Source organism: Rhinoderma darwinii, chromosome 13 (assembly GCF_050947455.1).
Source record: "Rhinoderma darwinii isolate aRhiDar2 chromosome 13, aRhiDar2.hap1, whole genome shotgun sequence".
NCBI classification, from domain to species: domain Eukaryota; kingdom Metazoa; phylum Chordata; class Amphibia; order Anura; family Rhinodermatidae; genus Rhinoderma; species Rhinoderma darwinii.
In genome coordinates this window covers 10829269-10850956 of record NC_134699.1, presented here as the reverse complement: position 1 = coordinate 10850956, position 21688 = coordinate 10829269, and the positions used below count along the sequence as shown (strand labels likewise).

General features: G+C 42.3%; 1 protein-coding gene and 1 long non-coding RNA gene across 5 annotated transcripts in view; one reads left to right on the top strand and one right to left on the bottom strand.

Annotated features, from left to right (window-relative positions):
• Positions 1-21688, bottom strand: part of LOC142665642 (uncharacterized) — a 299137-nt gene that overhangs the window by 162596 nt on the left and 114853 nt on the right. For all 3 annotated transcript variants that reach the window (XR_012851532.1, XR_012851531.1, XR_012851533.1), the window contains one exon: positions 18395-18483. This is a non-coding gene — a long non-coding RNA (uncharacterized LOC142665642). The remainder of the gene's footprint in view (positions 1-18394; positions 18484-21688) is intronic.
• Positions 1-21688, top strand: part of CDH4 (cadherin 4) — a 537863-nt gene that overhangs the window by 468143 nt on the left and 48032 nt on the right. For both annotated transcript variants that reach the window (XM_075845364.1, XM_075845363.1), the window contains exons 5-7: positions 6336-6491; positions 14555-14699; positions 20054-20226. In XM_075845364.1, the coding sequence (XP_075701479.1) occupies positions 6336-6491; positions 14555-14699; positions 20054-20226 (474 nt within the window). The remainder of the gene's footprint in view (positions 1-6335; positions 6492-14554; positions 14700-20053; positions 20227-21688) is intronic.

Sequence of the window (21688 nt, the reverse complement as noted above, 5' to 3'; positions counted from 1 at the left end):
AGGGGATTGGGCTGAGACTAACTTTCTTATTGGACAATTGTTATATGAATATACATGATCTTTCAAATTTACGTCACACACGATGCAGAAGACCCAAAATCATTATATGTACACCATTGACCACCACTGTTAGTTATTTATGATATCAGAATTCGTTATATGGCAAAGTCAACCCTGCTACATCTGACCAATTCAATACTGCTGCACCTGTACCAAGCTCAAAATGTAAACAGTCCACCTTTGCAAACTTTGTTTCAGTCTGTAGTCTGATCGAAGTCATGTAAAGATTGGAAAAAAATAAATAAAAAAAAAGTACATGACTGCAGGATCAGACTACACATGGCTTGTGTGTATTCTAACCTTGGAGACAGATGAAAAATTCTAGATTTGTGGGGATAAATACATAGCTTTTATTTAGGAATACAGGAGATTAGATCTTTATATATGATGCTACGACGAAGGGCATGTTTGCATGAAACGCATAAGCGCTTAGTCGGTTTGGATTTTATCGCCTGTATTCCTGAATAAAGCAATGTATTTGTCCCCACGATGCTGATCATCTGCTATCATTTAAGTCTCTGTCGCACTTTGTGTTGCTGCATCAACAAACATCTGTGCACATGGAGGATTGAATACAATCAAAAACCATTGACATGGGTTGGTGAACAGGTTTTATCTTTGCTATATTTACATGGAGACAGATCTGCATTGGAGTTGTATACACAAAAAAATGCTAGACATTTAACCCCTCTCCAACGTTTGATATATGTAATAGCCGGGAAGGGGAAGTATGGAGCGGACTCACAGGCTGAGTGCGCGCCATACTCAGGTGTCCGCTGTACATTACATTAACGAACGGGATCGGAGATAACTCTTATCCCGGCCGTTTTTCCACGTCAATGCTGTAAACTAAAATGACCGCAGCATCTAAGCCTTTAGAAAAAGGTGGCTGCCCCCTCTGACAACCCACACCCCCCTGCGACCGTGGGTTGCAGAGGGTTGTCATGGCAGCCTGAGGGATTAAGATCTCAGGTCTGCCATACTTCTGCTCCTATTAAAAAAAACACAACTGCAGTATATTGTGCCACTGATCGCTAGTTCAAGTCTACTAGGAACTAAAAAAATTAAAAGGAGGAAAAAAACACGAAAATGAAAATCCAAAAAATAATTGCGGCGCCAAGAGGTTAATCTAGGCGATTTGCAAAGTTGCATCAGTTATTTTAGATGCATTGCAAAGGTGTACATAGGCGTAAAGCAGTGTTATTAGTATTCAGTACTGTGACAGGGCTGGACAAACTCGTCAATCTCCCAACGTGTGTGAGGGGCTGTTTCAATATTAATATGTTGCATTTAATAGCGGCATCTGCCATTTATTTCTGCTGATCAGCTAGACCTACTCGGCCAGCTCTCTGTCAAATGGTTGTCAGCCACCAATACAACCACTTTATTCAGAACACTAAGTAGGCAACATTTTACTACACAAATTATCTGTAATCCCTGCAGCCTGTTCCCGATCTGACGCCATAAATAAGTCTAAGTGGTCATCTATTCCGCAGCTGCCCGATGAATATTTGTGACTGTACAACATGTGCCTTTTCATCACATCAGAAGGATACAGTACATCTCATACCTGAAGAATCAATTTTGGGAATAATGAATAAGGAGAGAAACTCTAAACCACATATAACCCATGAAAAAGACATAATACCCACCACAAATGTTTGAGAAACAAGTTCTTGAGGCCAATACACATTGAATCAATGCACTAGACAACCACATTCTTGGCTACACCACAAACTAGAAACATATTTGCTGTCTATGGCCCATAAAAGAATATTAAAGTTATTTATAAACCACAGAATACAATGCCAATACAGTCTTGGTACATTGAGCTCCTGAATCTTCATTTCTGAGGTTTAAAGTCTATGTCCACCATTGTAAAATTGTATATTGCTCCAATGCATCCAAAATAATAAATGAAACCATTTTGAAAATAGTCTTGATTAACGATCTCCAGTTTTGTTTATACAGCTCCTATGCAGAGATGTGTCTCCATGGTTACAGACTACAAACTATGTAGTCTGACATATGTAATGGAGTATGACTGCTGGATCAGACTATACAAGGATTGTATCCGTAATCATGAAAACATAATACAGCTTGTATCCAGTCTGACATGTCTAATAACGTACTATTGTGCTTTATACCCTCCATAAAACTAGCTTCCATGACACCTCCATAGGCCGCAAGACCATATTTGAATAGGGTAAGCAGCCACCTGACAGGTATGGCACCGCTTATCTCCGAAGGGCTTATCTCAAGTAAAAAGCCAACCATGTAATAATACAAGTTTGCCAGAGCAAGAGCCACTGTGCGCAGTGGCTCTCCATTCGGGTTCAGAGGGGGACCCGCTCTACAACGTTCGTATGGGCATATGGACAGGGTTTGTCTTCATGAGACAGCCCCTTTAAATATAGTCCATACACATTACTTGTCACCAGAGCCCACAGAAAGTCAGGGTGAGATATGAAATGTGTTTGGCCAACTTAAGCAGTAAGATAAGATTTTCCATCGTTGGCAGACGACAGGGACCATCTAGCAGTCACCAGTGATTTCGGAACGTGTGAAAGGTTCTTGAATCCACCAGGCAGCCACTTCTCTTATTCCAAAACAAGACTTTGAACAACGTAAGCGCAGAAGAGAAAGTTCTTTCATCCATTTTAATTAGGAATTATTAATATAAAATGAATTCACATTAAAACTAAATGAAACCTATTTAAAGAAGTTCCTGCTGTTTTGAAGCGGCAAATCCTTGATTTTTGCTTTTTTAACATCATTCAAAACTCAAAGACACACATCTGCTACAAACAGTTAAATGTTCACTTCCTCACACTCCTGCCCTGTGATGTGTCCTTTCCAGAAGTGCAAGCTGTAGAATGGGCTTCCTTGTCACAGAATATGCCAACTTAAAGATGCCAGGGAACGCTGCTATTCAAATACAGTGGCAGAATATAATGAGCTAGTGTTTGTAACGTGCTTAGAGCTGCCGCAGCAGTCGGGAGGCTGAGCACCTCCAAAATGTCAGACTATGTGACGCACAGCGCTACCTTGGCGCTGGCCTGCAGAACATACCAGCAAATTCCTAACCTATTAATTCCCGACCATGTTATTAGTATGTATCCTATAGATGGGCAGAGGTAGAGATTGGAGGACAATTTCATAACACATTATTATTGAGATCTCATACACACACGTGTAATATGGGCCATAATAAATGGACCTGTATCACGCGCCGCATTGGGCCGCTTACTTCCGAGTGAGGTTATTTCGGGATGGAGTTCACCTTTCGAAGAATGTTTCTCCAACTGTGTGAGGCGCCCCCCAGTTATTGGTAAGGAGGTTTCACACAAGTGAATATAAGTTGCACCGGCCTCTCTCTGGCTGCAGCAATAACATATTTGAGAGTTTTTGTGCAAATAAAAAAGGTAAACATTTTTAATTTGCGTATGGACTTCGCCCGCGGATGATAACGACCAGTCCTCATCATGTCCTTGCTGGTAAAGGCCCAGCAGAAAAAGTTTGAGCAGTCCTGCTAAACTACTAAATTCAGTGCTTCTAGGGAAGAACTCGAAATCACTGAACAGGCCATATATACTCATGAGGGATGTACTCACCACAAACAGGACGCAGACAAAACACAATGCTACATAGAGGGAGATTACAAAGGTGCAATACACTGATGGACACCAGTCACACCTATTCATGAGGGGGTGGCTGCTTAGTATTAACATTGCACACAAATGTAGCTTTTATAAGAATGCCAGTCACATGTAGCGCACCATGCTGGCTGGCATGCAGCCTATTAGTCACCCCCATAATATCAGACAAGGCGGGCTGCCCAGCACCTTCCAATATACTGACATACCATTCTCCCCCAGCACTAGACCTGGCTGCATCCTGAAAAGATATCCATGATACACGATAAATATCCATGAATAGTAGGTGTGACAGTGGTGTTCATCAGTATATTGCACCTGTGTAATCTCCATCTATGTAGCATTATGGTTTGTCTGCGCCCTGTTGGGAAGTGGTGTGAGCACATGCCTTATGAGTAAGTATGGCCTGTTCAGTGATTTTTAAATTAATATAGTTCCTCTTCAGTGATTTGTAGGGAAGAACTCTGTCCAATATACGGCCTCCATTTTTTTTTCTTAGCCAGACACGACATGCATTTGCAATGTAACAGCAAACTGGCCTAGTTGCCCAAAGCAACCAATCAAATCTGTTTTAGTTGATTTAAAGTGTTTAGGAAAGCCGACAGCTGCACTGTGATTGGTTGCTGTGAGCAGCAAGACCATTATTATGTATAAAACCATATCGTATGCACAGTCTTGTACGACAAAACATGGATCACTTACGAGACCATTGCAGACCCAAAAGGCCCATGCATGCCGCTATGTGGTGCTTCTATGGGAGAATACCCCCATAATAGGGCATGCAATGAACCTTGCCATGTTATTTTTCTAGTAAATTCTCATGGAAGCCACAGCTTTTTGAATGAGCCCTATGATAGTTATTAAACTGAGGCCTAATGTGTGAATTGGGCTTGAAGAGGTTGTCAAGGATTAGAAAACGGACTTCAAATTATTCACTTCACTGGGTAGGATCTGCAATACCAGACACGATGGACAGAAGGGGCGTTGTTTCTGGGAAATAACAGACCTATATATTTTTTTCTTCTCCTGTAAAGCCCTTTAATACTCCTTTAAGAATAATAAGGGCGCCTTTCAGTCCTTACAGATGTATATGGATATTCATTATTCTTGTTTAGGCCTGTAGCTGTGCAGTGACTTTACATAACACAACTTGTCGATTTCTACCCTAAATAATTAGCCTCCTTAGTGAGGAACTTTTTCTGGTTTTCAGAAGTCCCGAAACGGTTTCATGCAGAAATACTTTGTATTATAAAAGCCACAAAGTGCTAAAGACAAGCAGCGGATCCAAGGTCACCGGCAAATCAGAAAAGCTTCAGGGGCTCTTTGCCATATAAAACCTTTATCTTCTGACTGTAAGACAGTCTTAATGTGTATAAGACCAATGCATGCCATATATAGGCATTCCTAATGGGGACATGTCTGGGAAGCCAGTGACTAATGTTCTTATTACCCCGTGCACCAGGTATGGAACTTTATGGTTTTAATGAGAAATCTTCATTAATCTATGTTCCCGTGAAGAGAACACTGGAACTCTGGCGTTATTTAAGGTTGTCACACACGTGTTCTTTGCATTATGGGTTCAATTATCTCCCTTTCTCCAGTAATGACCCATGCTTGCTGAGTCTGTCCGTTCTTGAGACAGATGGTTCCCTCCGTGCTGTGACCTTCAGGTCTGGGAGCGAGAGGTCCACTAGGAATCGATGAGAGAGCTTAGAAATGATAGCTAGGATCACAAGAGAACTAGACTATTATGAAAAAAAGAGCATGGCATTCGCTGTGATTAACCGGTGGACGTGCTCATTATCTTGGAGGAAATGTCAGGGAAATGAAGGCAGATGGAAACTACATCTGACAAAGTGACCTTCACACTAACTATATATATATATATATATATATATATATATATATATATATATATATAATTTATTATTTTCACACATAAGAAAACAATCCTAAGAGGTTTCCTTCAACAATCCTTGGAGCTGATGTTTGGACCCACCGCCAAGCCAATAATGACATGCAATGCTGTATAGGATGAGGTCACGCTATATGGGACATCTATACTATAATATTGAAGCATTCACTTGGCCAGCGAGAAGACTCCACCCAGCAATATTACACCATATAGCAACTATCATGATGGGTCATCACAACTCTGTACTGCCCCCTTACAGCACTGCCCTTCCCTTAAGACACATGCACAGTATTATGGCTCGGAATAAGCTCGGAGTTCTATAAAGACATAATATGGCACACATGGAAGTCTATGGGGCTCTACTGGTACCTCTATATGCCTCAGATTTAATACAAAAGAATACCGGCTTTTATGTCACATTCCATATGGGGGAAAAAATGTGGCATGCTCCATGTACTATGGAGGTATTGCAACTAGAAGAGAATATCTCCCTATTACGTTGCAATATAGTAGCACATGGAGTGTCTTGCGCATGAACACTTATATTGCATACTAGTCTGGTGCGGATTACAACTTCTGTAACCCATACAGCCATACCCACCACTACACACTACAGAAAATGTGTATGTTTTAATGCATATGGAGTCATTTGATCAAATAAAGTACTCAGGCCACATGTGATTTATTAATTGCATCTCTTTCAGATCCGCTCGGACAAGGACAGAGAGAGTATGATTCGTTATAGCATTACTGGTGTCGGGGCTGATCAGCCGCCAATGGAAATCTTTAGCATAGACCCCATCTCTGGTCGTATGTATGTAACAAGACCGCTGGACAGAGAGGAAAGATCTTCATATCACGTGAGTATACACAGGGTGGACTCCATTGTGACATGTCATCCTGTAAGTAAACCGTCACATGTACAATTACACGTATTCCACCAGGAAGCCTTTCTTTGCTTAGTGTAAGGCGCACGGTTATAAAAACATAGGGCTTTTTAATTTATTCAGACCAAATCAGACTGAAAAGACAAATATCCTATTCTACATTTGCTGCCATAATGAGTTCTATATCTATAATGCAGGCATCCGACTAACTTGTAATTGGCGACTCATCTGAATACGGCCAGTGTGTGGTCTGCTTACAACTGGTTTCCCACAATTGCATCAACGTCATGCGGCCTTGATGCGAACGTTAGCGACCTGCCTTATGATCAAGATCACCTGAAACCACGCATGGGTTGCTGCTGCCTGTAGCCACCTGCTGCCAACTAATCACTGCACGAAGTGTTGTACTCAATTGTTCACAAGCACAATGCATGGCATTCCTTGTTTGAAGCTCTTGTGGTCCATACTGCAAAAGCTACAGTATATCTGGACCCATGTGATGCCAACTGTGTACAACCTATACATAAAATAAACATCACATTGTTTATATGGTTAGATCTACAGATCATGAATGTCCATGTAAAAATGGTTAAGAGATTGAGTCTCCACATATAGCAAATACATGGCATATAGTGCTGCTGTTGTCTCAATTTGTATTTCCAATGATCGCCCCCTTAAAGGGTAACTAAGCATTCAAACTTCTGACTTGTCATAGTGACAGGTCAGAAGTTTTGATCGGTGGGGGTCTGAAAACGGAGAGCCCCACTGATCGCTAAAACGAAGTGGCAGAAGCACTCGTTTGAGTCGCTTCGTTTTTTTGGGGGCTTTTCTCTGAAAACTGATGCAGCGGTGTACGGGCTCATAGACTTTCCGACAAAAGGTGAACAGAAAGTAAGCAGCTCAGCGCTCACACGAACGCTTCTGTCGCTTCGTTTTAGCGATCGGTGGGGCTCTCCGTTTTCAGACCCCCACCGATCAAAACTTCTGACGTCAGAAGTTTGTTGAACGTTTAGTTAGAGACTGTCACCACATTATAAGTGCCCTATCTCCTACATAATGTGATTGGCGCTTTAATGTAGGTGACATCAGTGTTTTTTATTCAGAAAAACGATACATTTTCATCAAGTTATGACCTATTTTAGCTTTATGCTAATGAGTTTCTTAATGCCCAACTGGGCGTCTTTTTACTATATGACCAAGTGGGCGTTGTGGAGAGAAGTGTATGACGCTGACCAATCAGTGACCAATAAGCGTCATACACTTCTCTCCATTCATGTTATCAGCACAGCGTGTGCGAGATAATGCTGTAAAAGACAGCAAGCGTGATCTCGAGTAAGTGACGCACATTAACGTTACCGAAGCGTCAGGAGTATTTAATAGACATCGTATCCTGGCTGGAAGCGATGTCTATTTACTCTCAAGACACTTCAGTAACGTTTATGTGGGTGTAAGTGACAGCACACGCTGTGCTGATAACATGAATGGGGAGAAGTGTATGACTCTGATTGGTCACTGATTGGTCAGCGTCATACACTTCTCTCCACAACGCCCACTTGGTCATATAGTAAAAAGACGCCCAGTTGGGCATTAAGAAACTCATTAGCATAAAGCTAAAATAGGTCATAACTTGGTGAAAATTTATAGTTTTTCTAAATAAAAAAACACTTATCTACATTACAGCGCCGATCACATTATGTAGGAGATAGGGCACTTATAATCTGGTGACAGAGCCTCTTTAACCTTTAAGTAGGGTCCAGACTGGGAGAGCCACCTACATAACCACAAAAAACACAAATGGATCCAGGAGAGCAGACCTATAAAGCAGGTTTCTTTTTAATTTTCTTCCGTTTAGATTTCATTCCTGGTTTTGGTTTAAAAAAATACATACAGCATCTGCAGCAAATCTGCCCTGTGTGAACAAGGTCTATGTCTCGTAAACTGGTTTTACAGATTGCTTTGTTTTTTTCTTCAGTCTGTGTCTTTATCAGTCACTTATGAGTATAAGAGAGGAGACCGGTGTTTGATACCGGTCAAAAGCCTGTGCTGTGCAGATTACTTATTTATGGTGTACCCACAACGGCAGCAGTGCTGGGGGGGGGGGGGTGAGACTGAGCGGTGGACACGATGCTCACAGACGACCAGTCATTCACACGTTCCGAAGATGATTGCAAGGAATATTCATAATGTCGTTGAAGCTACAGAGGCCCATTACAAAGCCTGGGAATTGTGTGATAAGCACACCCTGAGGGAAAGATAAATACTCTGCCTCTTAGAAAGGAGCAGCCAGCTCAGAAATTACCTCATTCACAAACAATAGTTTTTCATTTGGAATCTGCAGCTATAGCTTTTGTGCTTGGACAAGAATCAAACCGTCTTCTGTCTGCAGAATTGCGACTGGGCACATCTTATACACAAATCATTGGAATTACATTGTATTGTTACACAATTAGGAGCAAGGATGGTGGAAGCTGATGGCAGCATCAGGAGGCGGCTTTCCTGGGCTCAGTACAGGCTTACAGGGCCACTGCACCCAATCAATCATGATGGCACATTACATAGCTCACTTCTATCACGTATCCAAAACAAGAGGACCAATCCTCATTCTGGGATAGTGGGTGATGCAAAGCAATGATTTGCACTATTTATCATTGTGTTAGTGGGTAGACACAAATGAAAGAGGCTGTCCAGGACTAGAAAAGCATGGCTGCTTTCGTCAAAAAACAGCGCCTCACCTGTCCACAGGTTGTGTCTGGTATTGCAGCACAGCTCCATGGAGGTGAATGGGGCTGAGCAACGATACCACACTCAACCTGTTGACAGACGTGACGCTGTTTTTTGGAGAAAGCAACAGTGTTTTTTTTTACATTTTGTACAATCTATTTAAAAATGTGTCCACAACTGGACAGCAGGGACATCCGCTCTCCACTCTGGGTCATAGAAGGGGGACTTGTGCTGGGAACACCCCCCACCCCAAACCTATGATGACCATATGCCATAGATTTTGGTGATAATGGATAGTAGATATAGTAGTGTTCTGGTCTCTTGAGTTTCTCATCTGAACATTGCTGATTAGTTACAATGCATTCAAATGTTTAAACGAGGTCTGTAGAAATCTGACATATATTTTTTAGCTCATTAAGAATGAAACTCTCTCAAGATTTCTAAAATGTCTATGTCTGGGACACCGATTATACTTTAGGCAAGACCGTTCTCCCCTACTCTTCCTTGGCATTCAGACTAGTTTCCACATTTGGTAATAAGCGGTCTGTGTGCTATTAGTACTGCTACTATTAGGACTTGTCAGATAGGAGCTAAATCGAAACATATAGATGGATCTGGGATAGATGGATATAAATGATGGATATGAGGTTGATATAGATATAAGAAATAGATGCTGTAGATATCAGATGTGAAATAAATGATTGATAAATCGGATATTTAGAAATATTAATTGTGGCCAATCATGGTGTTCTCACCAATCTGCACTTTGTCGGATAATTTTAACCTCTTCCTTACTAGCCGCACATTTTTCTGGGGAGGAAAGAGAAGGATTCTATAGACTAATCCATTGTATGATCATTTGTTAGCTATCTGAAGCCCTACGTATATCTAAATTTACCGGGAGAGCAACAGAGCCACGTCCCCCTCCCTATGCAGTCCCATAAATAAGGCCAGGATTAATGAACTATACCTAGGAGAGGCATCGACAGACTTGTACATGGAGCTGGCCTCCATTCCTCTTGACAAATACAGACAAGCTTCCCCTGTTTTCTGGATTACCCTCCATAAGTACTGCCTGTTACTGCATTGCGGTAATGACTTTCAATTGCTCCTTAATTTTTCGTTATCCGTCTTCCCGATGCAAAGACGACATGCTACATCTGTCTCTCAGCCAGAGGTGAGGAATGCGCCATCTTTAGGAGGCTGTCAATCAATTTTAGTCAGCAGAACATATGTTTCTGCAGCTCCCTGTTCTGTGCTTGTCTGTGGAGAATAAACTCAAATAGTGATATAGAATAATAATAAAAATACTAGCAGGTTTTTTTCCCCCTTTGCATCACTGTGTTGGCATGCACACTCTGCTTTATTCACTTTCCCAATATGTTATGAACATCGCTCTGACTTTATATAGATAGAAACACCTATAAATAATCCATCCCCTGCTCTCACCTTGGTTTTACCCTTCTGGGTGACTCCCGCTTTTATTATTTTGCAGGTAGTAAAACACTATTTTGACAAAATGCCATAAAAATGTATGTACCATAAAAAATTAATTTTAAAAAAAAAGCCACAAAAAAAGTGTGTGAAAGAGAAGGGGTTATCTGATTTAGAAAACAACCCTATTCACAAATTAATGGATGCGGACCCCTGCTCAGGACCCTCATCTCTAAGCCACAGAGTGTAGAGTGGCTACAGAGAGTCTCTTTCCCCAGTAAGACCTGCTACACTTTTATATCAATGGGCACCATGTAATGCATTATTTAACCTGTAGTGGTGCTGCAGGGAAATTAAACACCTGCTGCCAGGTCCCTCCCCAGCAAATCGCTGGGGGTCCGGGCAGTGGGGACACTTCGATAAGCTTATGATCAGGGAACCCTTCTAGCAAGCCGTAACTGGTGGAAAGACTAGGTAGAACCTGTAGTCAACGATACCTTGTGAGTCACCAACTAGCATCATTGGCATCCTTTTCTCTTCATCTGACAGATATAGATCATCTGTTTCTTACTTGTGTATTTTTGCCTCAAAGCCTAGTGCCTGGAGTAGGTATATTTCCAGATTATTATGTATTCTAACCAGGATTCAAATACTAAAGATAATAAATAATCCAGAGATTATTAGTACTGTTCCTTTTGAGAGCCAATGGCGTATATACCATAGAAAACAGCCCATGTGACTGCTTTGGTGCCCTTACAGAGAGTGATCCAGCCCTGGTTGGTCCCATACCCTTTGTTAGCGGGTGGCAAGAACCTACGTTAGGACTCCCCTTTGGAGTGGAACTCCGTTATTAAACAAGAGGGCAGGGAAGTGGCTGAGGGGGTCATAGACAGTGTGGCGGGGGAAACAAACACCAGGCAAAACCCGGCACCATAATGGGAAGCCGCATTTTGATAATTGCTATGGGGCCCACCCTCTCTCCCTTCTGTGTATGCCGCTGTCAAACTACAATTTTCTGTCACTATCAATGCTATGTACAATCCTTTACATCATTATTAGATGCAGTGGAATAGCAGTAGCGGGTGCAGAACAGGAACCTATTTTGGTGACATGGTGGACCCAGAAGTCCCTCTGACAGACGAGCCCAGATGTAGGTTTTGCACCTTTGGCCCAAGAGCTTGAAACAATGCTTCTGACACTGATCTGATCCTAAAAAAATGGTGGAGTTACATGGAAGGTTCTGTAAGACTTAAAGGGCAACTAAACTTTCAAAAAACTTTTGACATGTCATAGTGACGTGCCAGAAGTTTTAATCAGTGGCGGTCCGAGTACTAGGACCCCCACCGATCGCTAAAACGAAGCGGCAGAAGCGTTCGAGTGAGAGCTGAGCTGCTTAGTTTCTGATCGCCTTTTCTCGGAAAGCCAAGCAATTGGTGTACGGGCTCAATAAAAAGTCTATAATAATAATAATAATCTTTATTTATATAGTGCCAACATATTACGCAGCACTTTACAATTTAGAGGGAACATGAAACAAACAATTTCAGACATTACATAGTGACAAAGTTAATTTACAATTCAAACCTGGGGAGTGAGGACCCTGCTCGCAAGAGCTTACAATCTATGAGGAAATAAGAGACACACAAAGTGTAACAGTGTTTGTTCTGTACAATGGTCCGGCCATTTTTATACACATGTGGTGGTAACAAAGCTGCATGAGCCGGTCACTAGCCAGTATCCGTGTATGACGGACATGAAGAGAAGGAGTGTGAGGGAATCTTATTCTGATGACTAATCTATAAGGGGGCCATGGAAAGGAGTCAGATTAGGGAATGTTATAGGCCTGTCCAAATAGATGTGTTTTCAGGGCACGTTTAAAACTGAGGATATTGGGAATTAATCTGATTGTCTGGGGTAGCGCATTCCAGAGGACGGTGCAGCACGAGAAAAATCCTGGAGACGGGAGTGGGTGGTTCGGATTATGGAGGATTTTAATCTAAGGTCGTTGGCAGAACGTAGAGCCCGAGTAGGGTGGTAGACAGAGATGAGGGAGGAGATGTAAGGAGGTGCAGCACTGTGGACTGTCTATGAGTCTGTACGCCAACTGCTCACTGCTCAGACCTCCACTGATTAAAACCTGACATGCCTTTGACATGTCAGAAGTTTTTGGAAAGTTTAGTTACCATTTAAGGTGGCCCATATATAGCGGTCTCGGACGTACACTGTTGTCTGACTGCTATTCCTCCAGACTCCCCCATATTCACGAACGCTCAGCTCGGTAATATAGCGTTTCTGATTTGCTCAATGTAACAGTTATTATCTAGTTTATTCCTCCTCATTCACATAACACTCTAGTAAGTCCCCAGCGAGAGTTCTGCATAATATGACAGCATCATTTCAGCATCAGATCAGTGAACCCACACACTGATCACATCTGGTGAAGAACCAGCCACTCGCACCTCAACAGCGTAACAACTGCCAGCTGGATTGATTTGTTAAAGACAATCTACATCCAGAAAATAAAAGTAAATTTGCTTAATGTGGGTAAAGATTTACCTTAAAGGAACCTTAACATATAACAACCCTGGAAAGGGGTTTGTATATCCCAATATACCAGAAGCTGGATTACATGACGGTCATAGAAAAGTATACAAGGCTTACTTTTAAGGAAGATGCCCCAAAAATTAAATGAATCAAAGGCGTCTCATAATTGGTTACTTATGGTCTTTTAAGATTACCAATTATCTTGCAGATTTGTGTGGGAAATAGACTCAGGATTTCGGACTATTTCAATATCAGCCTATTGGATGCCTAATTAAAGTAACTGCATACAAATGTTATGTGTTGTAGTGGATGTGGAGAATATGGATAAGCCGGTAATATTACAAATTCATATTTACTGCACTATTATCAATGATCTTGATGGACAGACTCCTCATATTTGGCAGCATGTCAGCAGATAGCTGGCTGAACACTACAGTATTGCAGCTGAATGAGCAGTGTTGCAGCATTTGTGCGCTCAGAATGGATCCGTGTCGGACAGTAATCCGGATCATCATCAGATGTGCTGGTAAATGTGAGACCACTGACCGCTTGGTCTACAGTGATGTCTGCGACAGCTAGTCCATCTTGGCTGCACAAGTGCGACCAGATGTTTATATTAATGACTGACCATGGACTGAGAGCCAAGATCTCGCAATATACGACCTATGTGCTCTGTAAGCTGCACTCTAAACTAGAAAACAAATGTGCGGTGCATTTATTAGTTTGTTACAGGGGTGGTGCAGGCTTAGAAAAACATGGCTGCTGTTTTCCAAAAAACAGCACAACACCTGTCCGTAGGTTGTGTCTGGTATTGCAGCTCAGGTCTATTGAAGTGAATGGGACTTCGCTGCAATACCACACACAACACGTGGACAGGTGTGGTGCTGTTTTTGGAAGAAAATTATTACCGTTTTCTAATCCTGTTCATATGTATAAAACCATTAAAACCTGAAGCGGGTACCCCAGAATTGTATTCAATGTTTTTCCTAAGGGTGATATCAACTGTGTTCACCACTTGCATTCTCCACTCCCCTCCTCTAATCATGATCCCGCCCCATCACACAAACCCCCTGTCCTCACTAACCAGTCACTGATTCCCATAAGTCACAAACTCTCCTCTCCTGGTGATGTCATCATTCTCAAAATGTATACTTTCTCCCCCACACCTTCCCAAATTGTATATACATCAGGTTGGTCCACTCACCCATCTCGTCCTGTTAAACTTGCAAAGTGGGAGATAGAAAATAAATGAAGACTAAAATATATGGACACAACTCAACATTAAACTAAGATATGTGCGGATGAAATCTAATCAGCAATGCTCTTCTTATATCCAGCTCAGGGCTCATGCTGTGGATATGAATGGGAACAAGGTGGAGAACCCTATTGACCTATCAATCTATGTCATCGACATGAATGACAACAGACCAGATTTCTCCAGCCCAGTGTTTAACGGCTCAGTGGATGAAGCTTCAAAACCAGGTACAGATATCAATACACGAACATCTCTCACGTTATATTCATGCTCTGTTGTGAATATAGGGACATATCAAGCTTATATCGGGTTTTTTCCCCATTGGATTGCTTATACATGTACAGAAAACTAGTCGGAGAATGACTTGGTAATGCAGCACCATACAGGGGCACTATACAAATACACACAGGTTGTCTAACGTGCGATAGGCTCGGTTTTGTGCATGAAGCCTATTTCTCAGTTTGGGGAATGTTTCGCAGGTTCCATTAACATCCACTACTTTTAAGGACATCTATTGGATACAGGTAGCAAGCAGAGTGGTACCCCCGAGTTGGTCTTTTGCTGTCTCTGTCACTTGGGGAAGTGTTGTGTGTTGTGTACGGCATCTCTGGGTCACGTGCATGGTCTTTGGTACCACATTTCAGTACATTTTCAATAGTAGTTTATTTAGAACACATTCTGTATGCACAAACAATACTGTCATTGTAATGAAGGCCCAGGAGCAGCTCTGCCTTCTGATACAATCATTTCTGCTGATGCATCATTCTAAAACACTGCTCCATATAATAGTAATGGAAATGATCAATTTCAGATGTTTGTACTAGACCGTGGTGGAGGTCCCTCGGGATTTCCAGAATGTTTAGTGAGCATGTCCCCCTTACTTTTTTCTGCAGCCCTGAATGTATACAGTTGCTTTAAAGTGCTTAATAAGAGTCTGTGATTTTTCTCACTGCAATGAATAATGTTCAGGAGCTTTGAAGCCAATCTCTCTGGGAATATTGCTGGTTTTAAGGAGCCGGCTCACAGTTGATATCACTATTCCCCTGACTGACCAGGCTGCCTTAATCAGCAGAGCTGCGTGTCACACGGTGCGACTCGGGAGCCGAGCTCAGACTCAAATGCACAATTTCATTCAGAAGCCGACTGCAAACGGCTCAAGTGTCAGCTTCTGAGCTAATGAATTGATTAATTAATGAATCATTTCTAAGGCTCCGCTCTCTGCAAGGACTTTAAGTGAATAAATGTAAAACAATTAAAAACTTTACACTGGGGCTAAAAATTTCTTGGGCTTTTCGCTGTTCCTGAACTGGTAGCCAACCGCACAATCTTGTAAAGTACAATAGTATTCAGCTGGAACTTACACTATAGCTGCCTACCTGCATCCGATGCCTTGTATTGTACCTCTCGCCCGCAGTAGTGTGCTCCTCACAAGCCATAGGACAGACAGATTGGCGATAGAACAATTTACCAACATGATTGTTTAACTCGGTTTACTTACTTGATATAGAGAATTCAGACACAAAGCCTTTCTGAGGTTATTCTTGTAGTTCAGGTTATAAGGTTGGAGATTTTTTTGGTCGCATTACAGTCAAATAGTCTCACACAGGCAACCTATTGTCATAATCCTATTAGGATATTCTGAGTTAATACAGATGGACCCTCTGTCCAGGATCCTCATCTATTAGCCAGAGCAGAGGTCCAAGCTTGTTCACGCATTACACAGACAACCCATTAATTTAAAAGAAAACTGAAATACTCAATTTCACCCTGTGGTGGCGCTGCACGGAATCAAACACCAGGTGGGAGTCCTAGCAGCGAGAACATCCTGTGATCAGCTTATAGTCGGGGGACCCTTCTAACAAAAAGAATGTCCAAAGTGGACCCCTCTTATTCATTACAATGCAACTCAGATTTTTGTCACGAGAGATTTTGCCATTTATATGCATCAAGAATAAAAGTTGCAATGCCTATGGACTCCAGTTGTTGCTGCTGCCTCTGTATTTCTGTAGGCCTAGCCTGACTGTTTTTCAGTAAACCTTTGCAGAGCATCTGGAATTAACACCTGCGACCATTAGGGCTCATTCACACGAACGTGAATCTTGTCCGTGTGACAGCCGTTAAAGAGAACCTTTCACCTGCCCATACATGTGCAGCATGTAATACCCAGGGCTTCACAAACCCGGTCACACAGGCTGGTGGTTCTGCGGCGTTCTGTCTGTGTGTGTTCTCACAGCGCAAGCCGTCCTGAATGTCCGTAGCGGATTGGACAGTGTCAGAGGGAAGACATTGCGCCCCCCTTGCCATTTAGTTATATAGAAACTCCCCATTGGCAGTTCAGGGGCTTATTTACATATCGGGCGCCAAAATGAACGGCACCGATATGTAAACAACAGAGGAAGTTACAAAAATTAGTTCAAGTGAGACGGTTTGTGAAGCCCGGCCTATTACATGCTGCACATGTATGGGCAGGTGAAAGGTTCTCTTTAAAACAACGGCCGTCACACGGACCCATGTATTTCAATGTGGCCGCTCACACAACTGTTGTTTCAACGGAGCGTGTGAACGGTTCATTGAAAAATAGGACATGTCCCTCCATAAACTTTAGTCTGTGGGGGATCCGTGACAAAACGTCCCGCACGGGTCCACGTCAGACGTGGAAAATGGCAGTTTTTCACGTCCGAGGTGGGCTACGTTCGTGTGAATGTAGCCTTAGCAGTTGGGGTGTCCACGGGGCTGTTATCACAATTGGTGTTAAAGAGGCTCTGTCACCAGATTTTGCAACCCCTATCTGCTATTGCAGCAGATAGGCGCTGCAATGTAGATTACAGTAACGTTTTTATTTTTAAAAAACGAGTATTTTTGGCCAAGTTATGACCATTTTTGTAGTTATGCAAATGAGGCTTGCAAAAGTCCAAGTGGGTGTGTTTAAAAGTAAAAGTCCAAGTGGGCGTGTATTATGTGCGTACATCGGGGCGTTTTTAATACTTTTACTAGCTGGGCGTTCTGATGAGAAGTATCATCCACTTCTCTTCAGAACGCCCAGCTTCTGCCTGATCACTGCTGTGACGTCACTCACAGGTCCTGCATCGTGTCGGCACCAGAGGCTACAGTTGATTCTGCAGCAGCATCGGCGTTTGCAGGTAAGTAGCTACATCGACTTACCTGCTAACGCCGATGCTGCTGCAGAATCAACTGAAGCCTCTGGTGCCGGTGTCCTCGCTCGTCCGACACGATGCAGGACCTGTGAGTGACGACACAGCGTGATCTCTCGAGAACACGCTGTGTCTGCACTGCCAGAAGCTGGGCGTTCTGAAGAGAAGTGGATGATACTTCTCATCAGAACGCCCAGCTAGTAAAAGTATTAAAAACGCCCCGATGTACGCACATAATACACGCCCACTTGGACTTTTACTTTTAAACACACCCACTTGGACTTTTGCAAGCCTCATTTGCATAAATACGAAAATGGTCATAACTTGGCCAAAAATGCTCGTTTTTTAAAAATAAAACCGTTACTGTAATCTACATTGCAGCGCCTATCTGCTGCAATAGCAGATAGGGGCTGCAAAATCTGGTGACAGAGCCTCTTTAAGCGTAGATTAAGACACTGGTGCACAGATCAAGGATGTACGCGAACGTTTCTTCATTTTCCAGTTCTGACATCAAGAGCCACATCTTGATAGTTCACCAAGATTGTCATATGCCTCCCTTTGAGATGATCACTGGTCAATCCAACTATGGTGATCGCATAACTGCCTACAACCCTGCTTACTCTTCAACTGGCTTGGAGCAGCTTGACCCGTCTGAAAGATATCAGCCTGATCTTATGCTCTCATCATACCCTTCTGCCATTGAATACATTACAAACATATACTTCTGATGTAGTCCAAAAGCATGCTGTGATCCCAGCCTTGGCACTTACCAAAAAGTTGACCTTGTAATTGAGCATCTTTAGGACACGGATGTTTCACTTTGTTTTTTTCACCCAGTGTTCAGTCTGGGCCCATGAACCTGTAAGGATAAAAGAAAATGGAAAAATATAGTCCAATTGTAGGTAATATTACATAGCATTAGTCTTTCTGCCCTCTAGTGGCTAACACCTGGTATTGCTAGTTTTTTCTCCTACACGAGGAAGAACAAATATTTATAGTGCGAACCTAAAAAGTCAAATATTTAGTAGGTAATTTTAGAATATTTAAAGTGCAAACATATTTCTGGCAATTTTCGGTCTTCTAGATGTTATAATGCTACAAGCACCAGCAGCCTCGGGCCAATACAAAAGCTGTAGTGTGAGTCATACGTCCGTTTCTCTGGCCCCTGTCAATGACATTGTGCCCGGCTGCTCCTGTGTTCCAGGACCAGCTCTTTCTGCCTCACTTGACTCTCCCCCTGGGAGATGAATGCCAGCGAGCACAGCACAGATGGGGCCTGATACTTGAGTCATCTGCATAAGAAGAATTTAAATCTTTAGCCTTGGTGATTTGAACAGAAAGCCAATTATGGGGCTGAGTTCGTTTTGAAATGAAGCTGTAATTTGAGGCTTGTGAAATTAATCCTTTAAAGCGCACAGTGGCAAACACGCAGAGGCTTGTATCAAGTGCCGGAATCCGGAGTCCCTTCATTTGCTCCTTCACTGTTAATACAATTAATGAAGGTGTTGAACCGTCTCACCCCAAGAGAAGGATTTAAAGTTGATCTGTGATTACATGACTGGACTTCCAGGGGCTGTGTAAATGTGAGGTTGGTCTGCAGGTGGAAGATATGACAAATCTCTCCCAGCCCGAGAGGACATTTCTGACTACATGATTAATAGAGAACGGCTATAATAGTGTGTGTGTGTGTGTGTGTGTGTGTGTGTGTGTGTAGTCCCATGGTAGTTCAAAAGTTTATATATAGCAGCAGTCAGAGGAGTAGGCGTCCATCATAACCTCCCATTACTGGACAATAAGCTTTCTACTCATTAGATTGTCCCTTCCCATCCCTCGTAGGCCACTAGATTAGTAGGATCCCGGTGCTGGACCTCTCCTACTTCATTTTCCAGTACTGCGATACCTGTGGAAAGTGGGATGACAGGTTTATGATGGTGAAGAGCGCGCCATAACTGTAGGATCTGTCTCTATGATGCATGTGCACTTGATAAAAAAAAAAAAAAAATAGTTGCATTCATGCCATTGTTACTTAAAGGGGTATTTCAGTTTCAATAAATAGATCATTGTACAATTTAAAAAAAATTACATATTTTTAAAAAAATATTTAGTGTATCAGTTCTTCATCCAGATCTCTGCTTGCTGTCATTGAGTGGGAGTTTTTATTCCCTACTTCCAGGAATAAAACTGTCCTGCATGATGGACACAGGTGGATGGTTTATTAAACAGAGAACTCTGATAACACTAAAATATCTGCAACAAGCCGTGCCCGTGTGTGCAAATCACATGTATGACAGAAGGCTCACATTCAGTCACTTCAAGCAGGAATCTTGAAGTCTGTGCGGCATGGACACAGAAACGGTAAATGAAAATGGTAAAACTTTGCTCCAGAACGTCATTGGTGACTTATAAAATCTTTATTGCCTTCCTCCCAGGTACCTATGTAATGACCGTGACAGCGCACGATGCAGACGACATCAACACATCAAACGGAATAGTAATGTATCGGATCATGGCACAGAGTCCGCAGAGCCCATCCCATGACATGTTTGTGATTCACAGTGAGACAGGAGCCATTAATACAGTGGCTGCAGGGCTCGACCGAGAAGTGAGTACACTTATTCTAGATACAAGGGGCTGTATTTTGGATCATTTAGAGATTTTACATATATTGTTAGTGCAACACATTAATTTCACATTCGGCATGTTATCCACCTAAGGGTAAACTGAATCGGATGCATCTGGCAAGTGATAGGGAAAAGGTTGTTTTAGTACTGACAGGTCCCCTTGCCCTACATATGAGCATTTTCTTTGCGCTGAAGACCTGGTAAACTGACACAGAGTCTGACAACCACATATAAAAGACAGTAGTTGATAGGCAGTGTATCCTATAGCGACCAGACTCCGATGTAGAAACTCATTACGATACAACCAGGATCACCTACTAGTAAAACATCTATCACATAAGTCACTGACAATGCAGGATAGCAATTACTGGGTATGTGGAGTAAGATTCTGTATCACAAGATTCCTCTCAGCAGCTCTAAAAAGTCTTATTGAGTTCAATGAATAAACAGTATGCAGTGAGCTCCCCCTAGTGGTGCCTTTAGGCGGCTGCAACTTTATCATTTAACGGAGTCTATGCACAGGATTTAGAGCTCGGTCATAAAAACGAACCTCCACCCATAGGCATATTAAGAAATGGTGGACCTAAACACAACATGGTGTTAAAAGATGAATATTCACTTTTAAGTTCAGAACACCAGATCTATATATTTGTCTCTTCTGCAAAGCAAAGGGGGGGGGGGGTTGTTATTGGGAGAAAATTAATTAATGGTATATAGAGGTTTTTTTTCATCTCAACTAAATTCTGTGTTTTGACAAGTCTTAAAGGGGTTTTACACTGGGCGATATAACACTCGTTGCCCTGTGTAAACAGAGGAAAAATCAAGAGATGAACTAGCAAATGCTCGATCTGCTGGTCTTTTAGTTTTAAAAAGTAAAATATTATCGTTGTCGGCAGCACATCTTGGTGTGTAAACCGGGAGACGCGCTGCCAACATGATAATAATGTATGGGGACGAGTGATCAGAGTAACCACCGCTCGTCCCCATCCATAGATCCACGTGACAGGAGAATACGAGCGCCGATCAACGATGTCTCATTGATTGGCGCTCGCTGCACCGGCCGCTGTAAAAGGGCCTTTATTAACTAAGAATCGACGATTTCCGTAACTTAGTAAATCAGGGAAGATTGCGCTTATCGTGTTGGTGAGTGGATGCGGCAGTGTTGATGCTTCCTGACAGACCTGCCTATTGTAATGAGATGCTAGGACTGTCATAAAACCAAACAGAACAATAAACCTTTATCTATAGTGCTGTGTTTAATGTCTGCTGAAATGATCTCCAGTGAAATCCCTGCCTCTGAGCCCAGATCATGTTGATCTTGCTTCTTCATTGCATAAATGAATAGAAAATATTTTTTTTTTCCTGAAGCGTGATACAAGTGATATCCTCTGTATCTTGCGCATTAGGCTTTTCCTCTTTTTAATTCTTATTTCCATCTCCCTA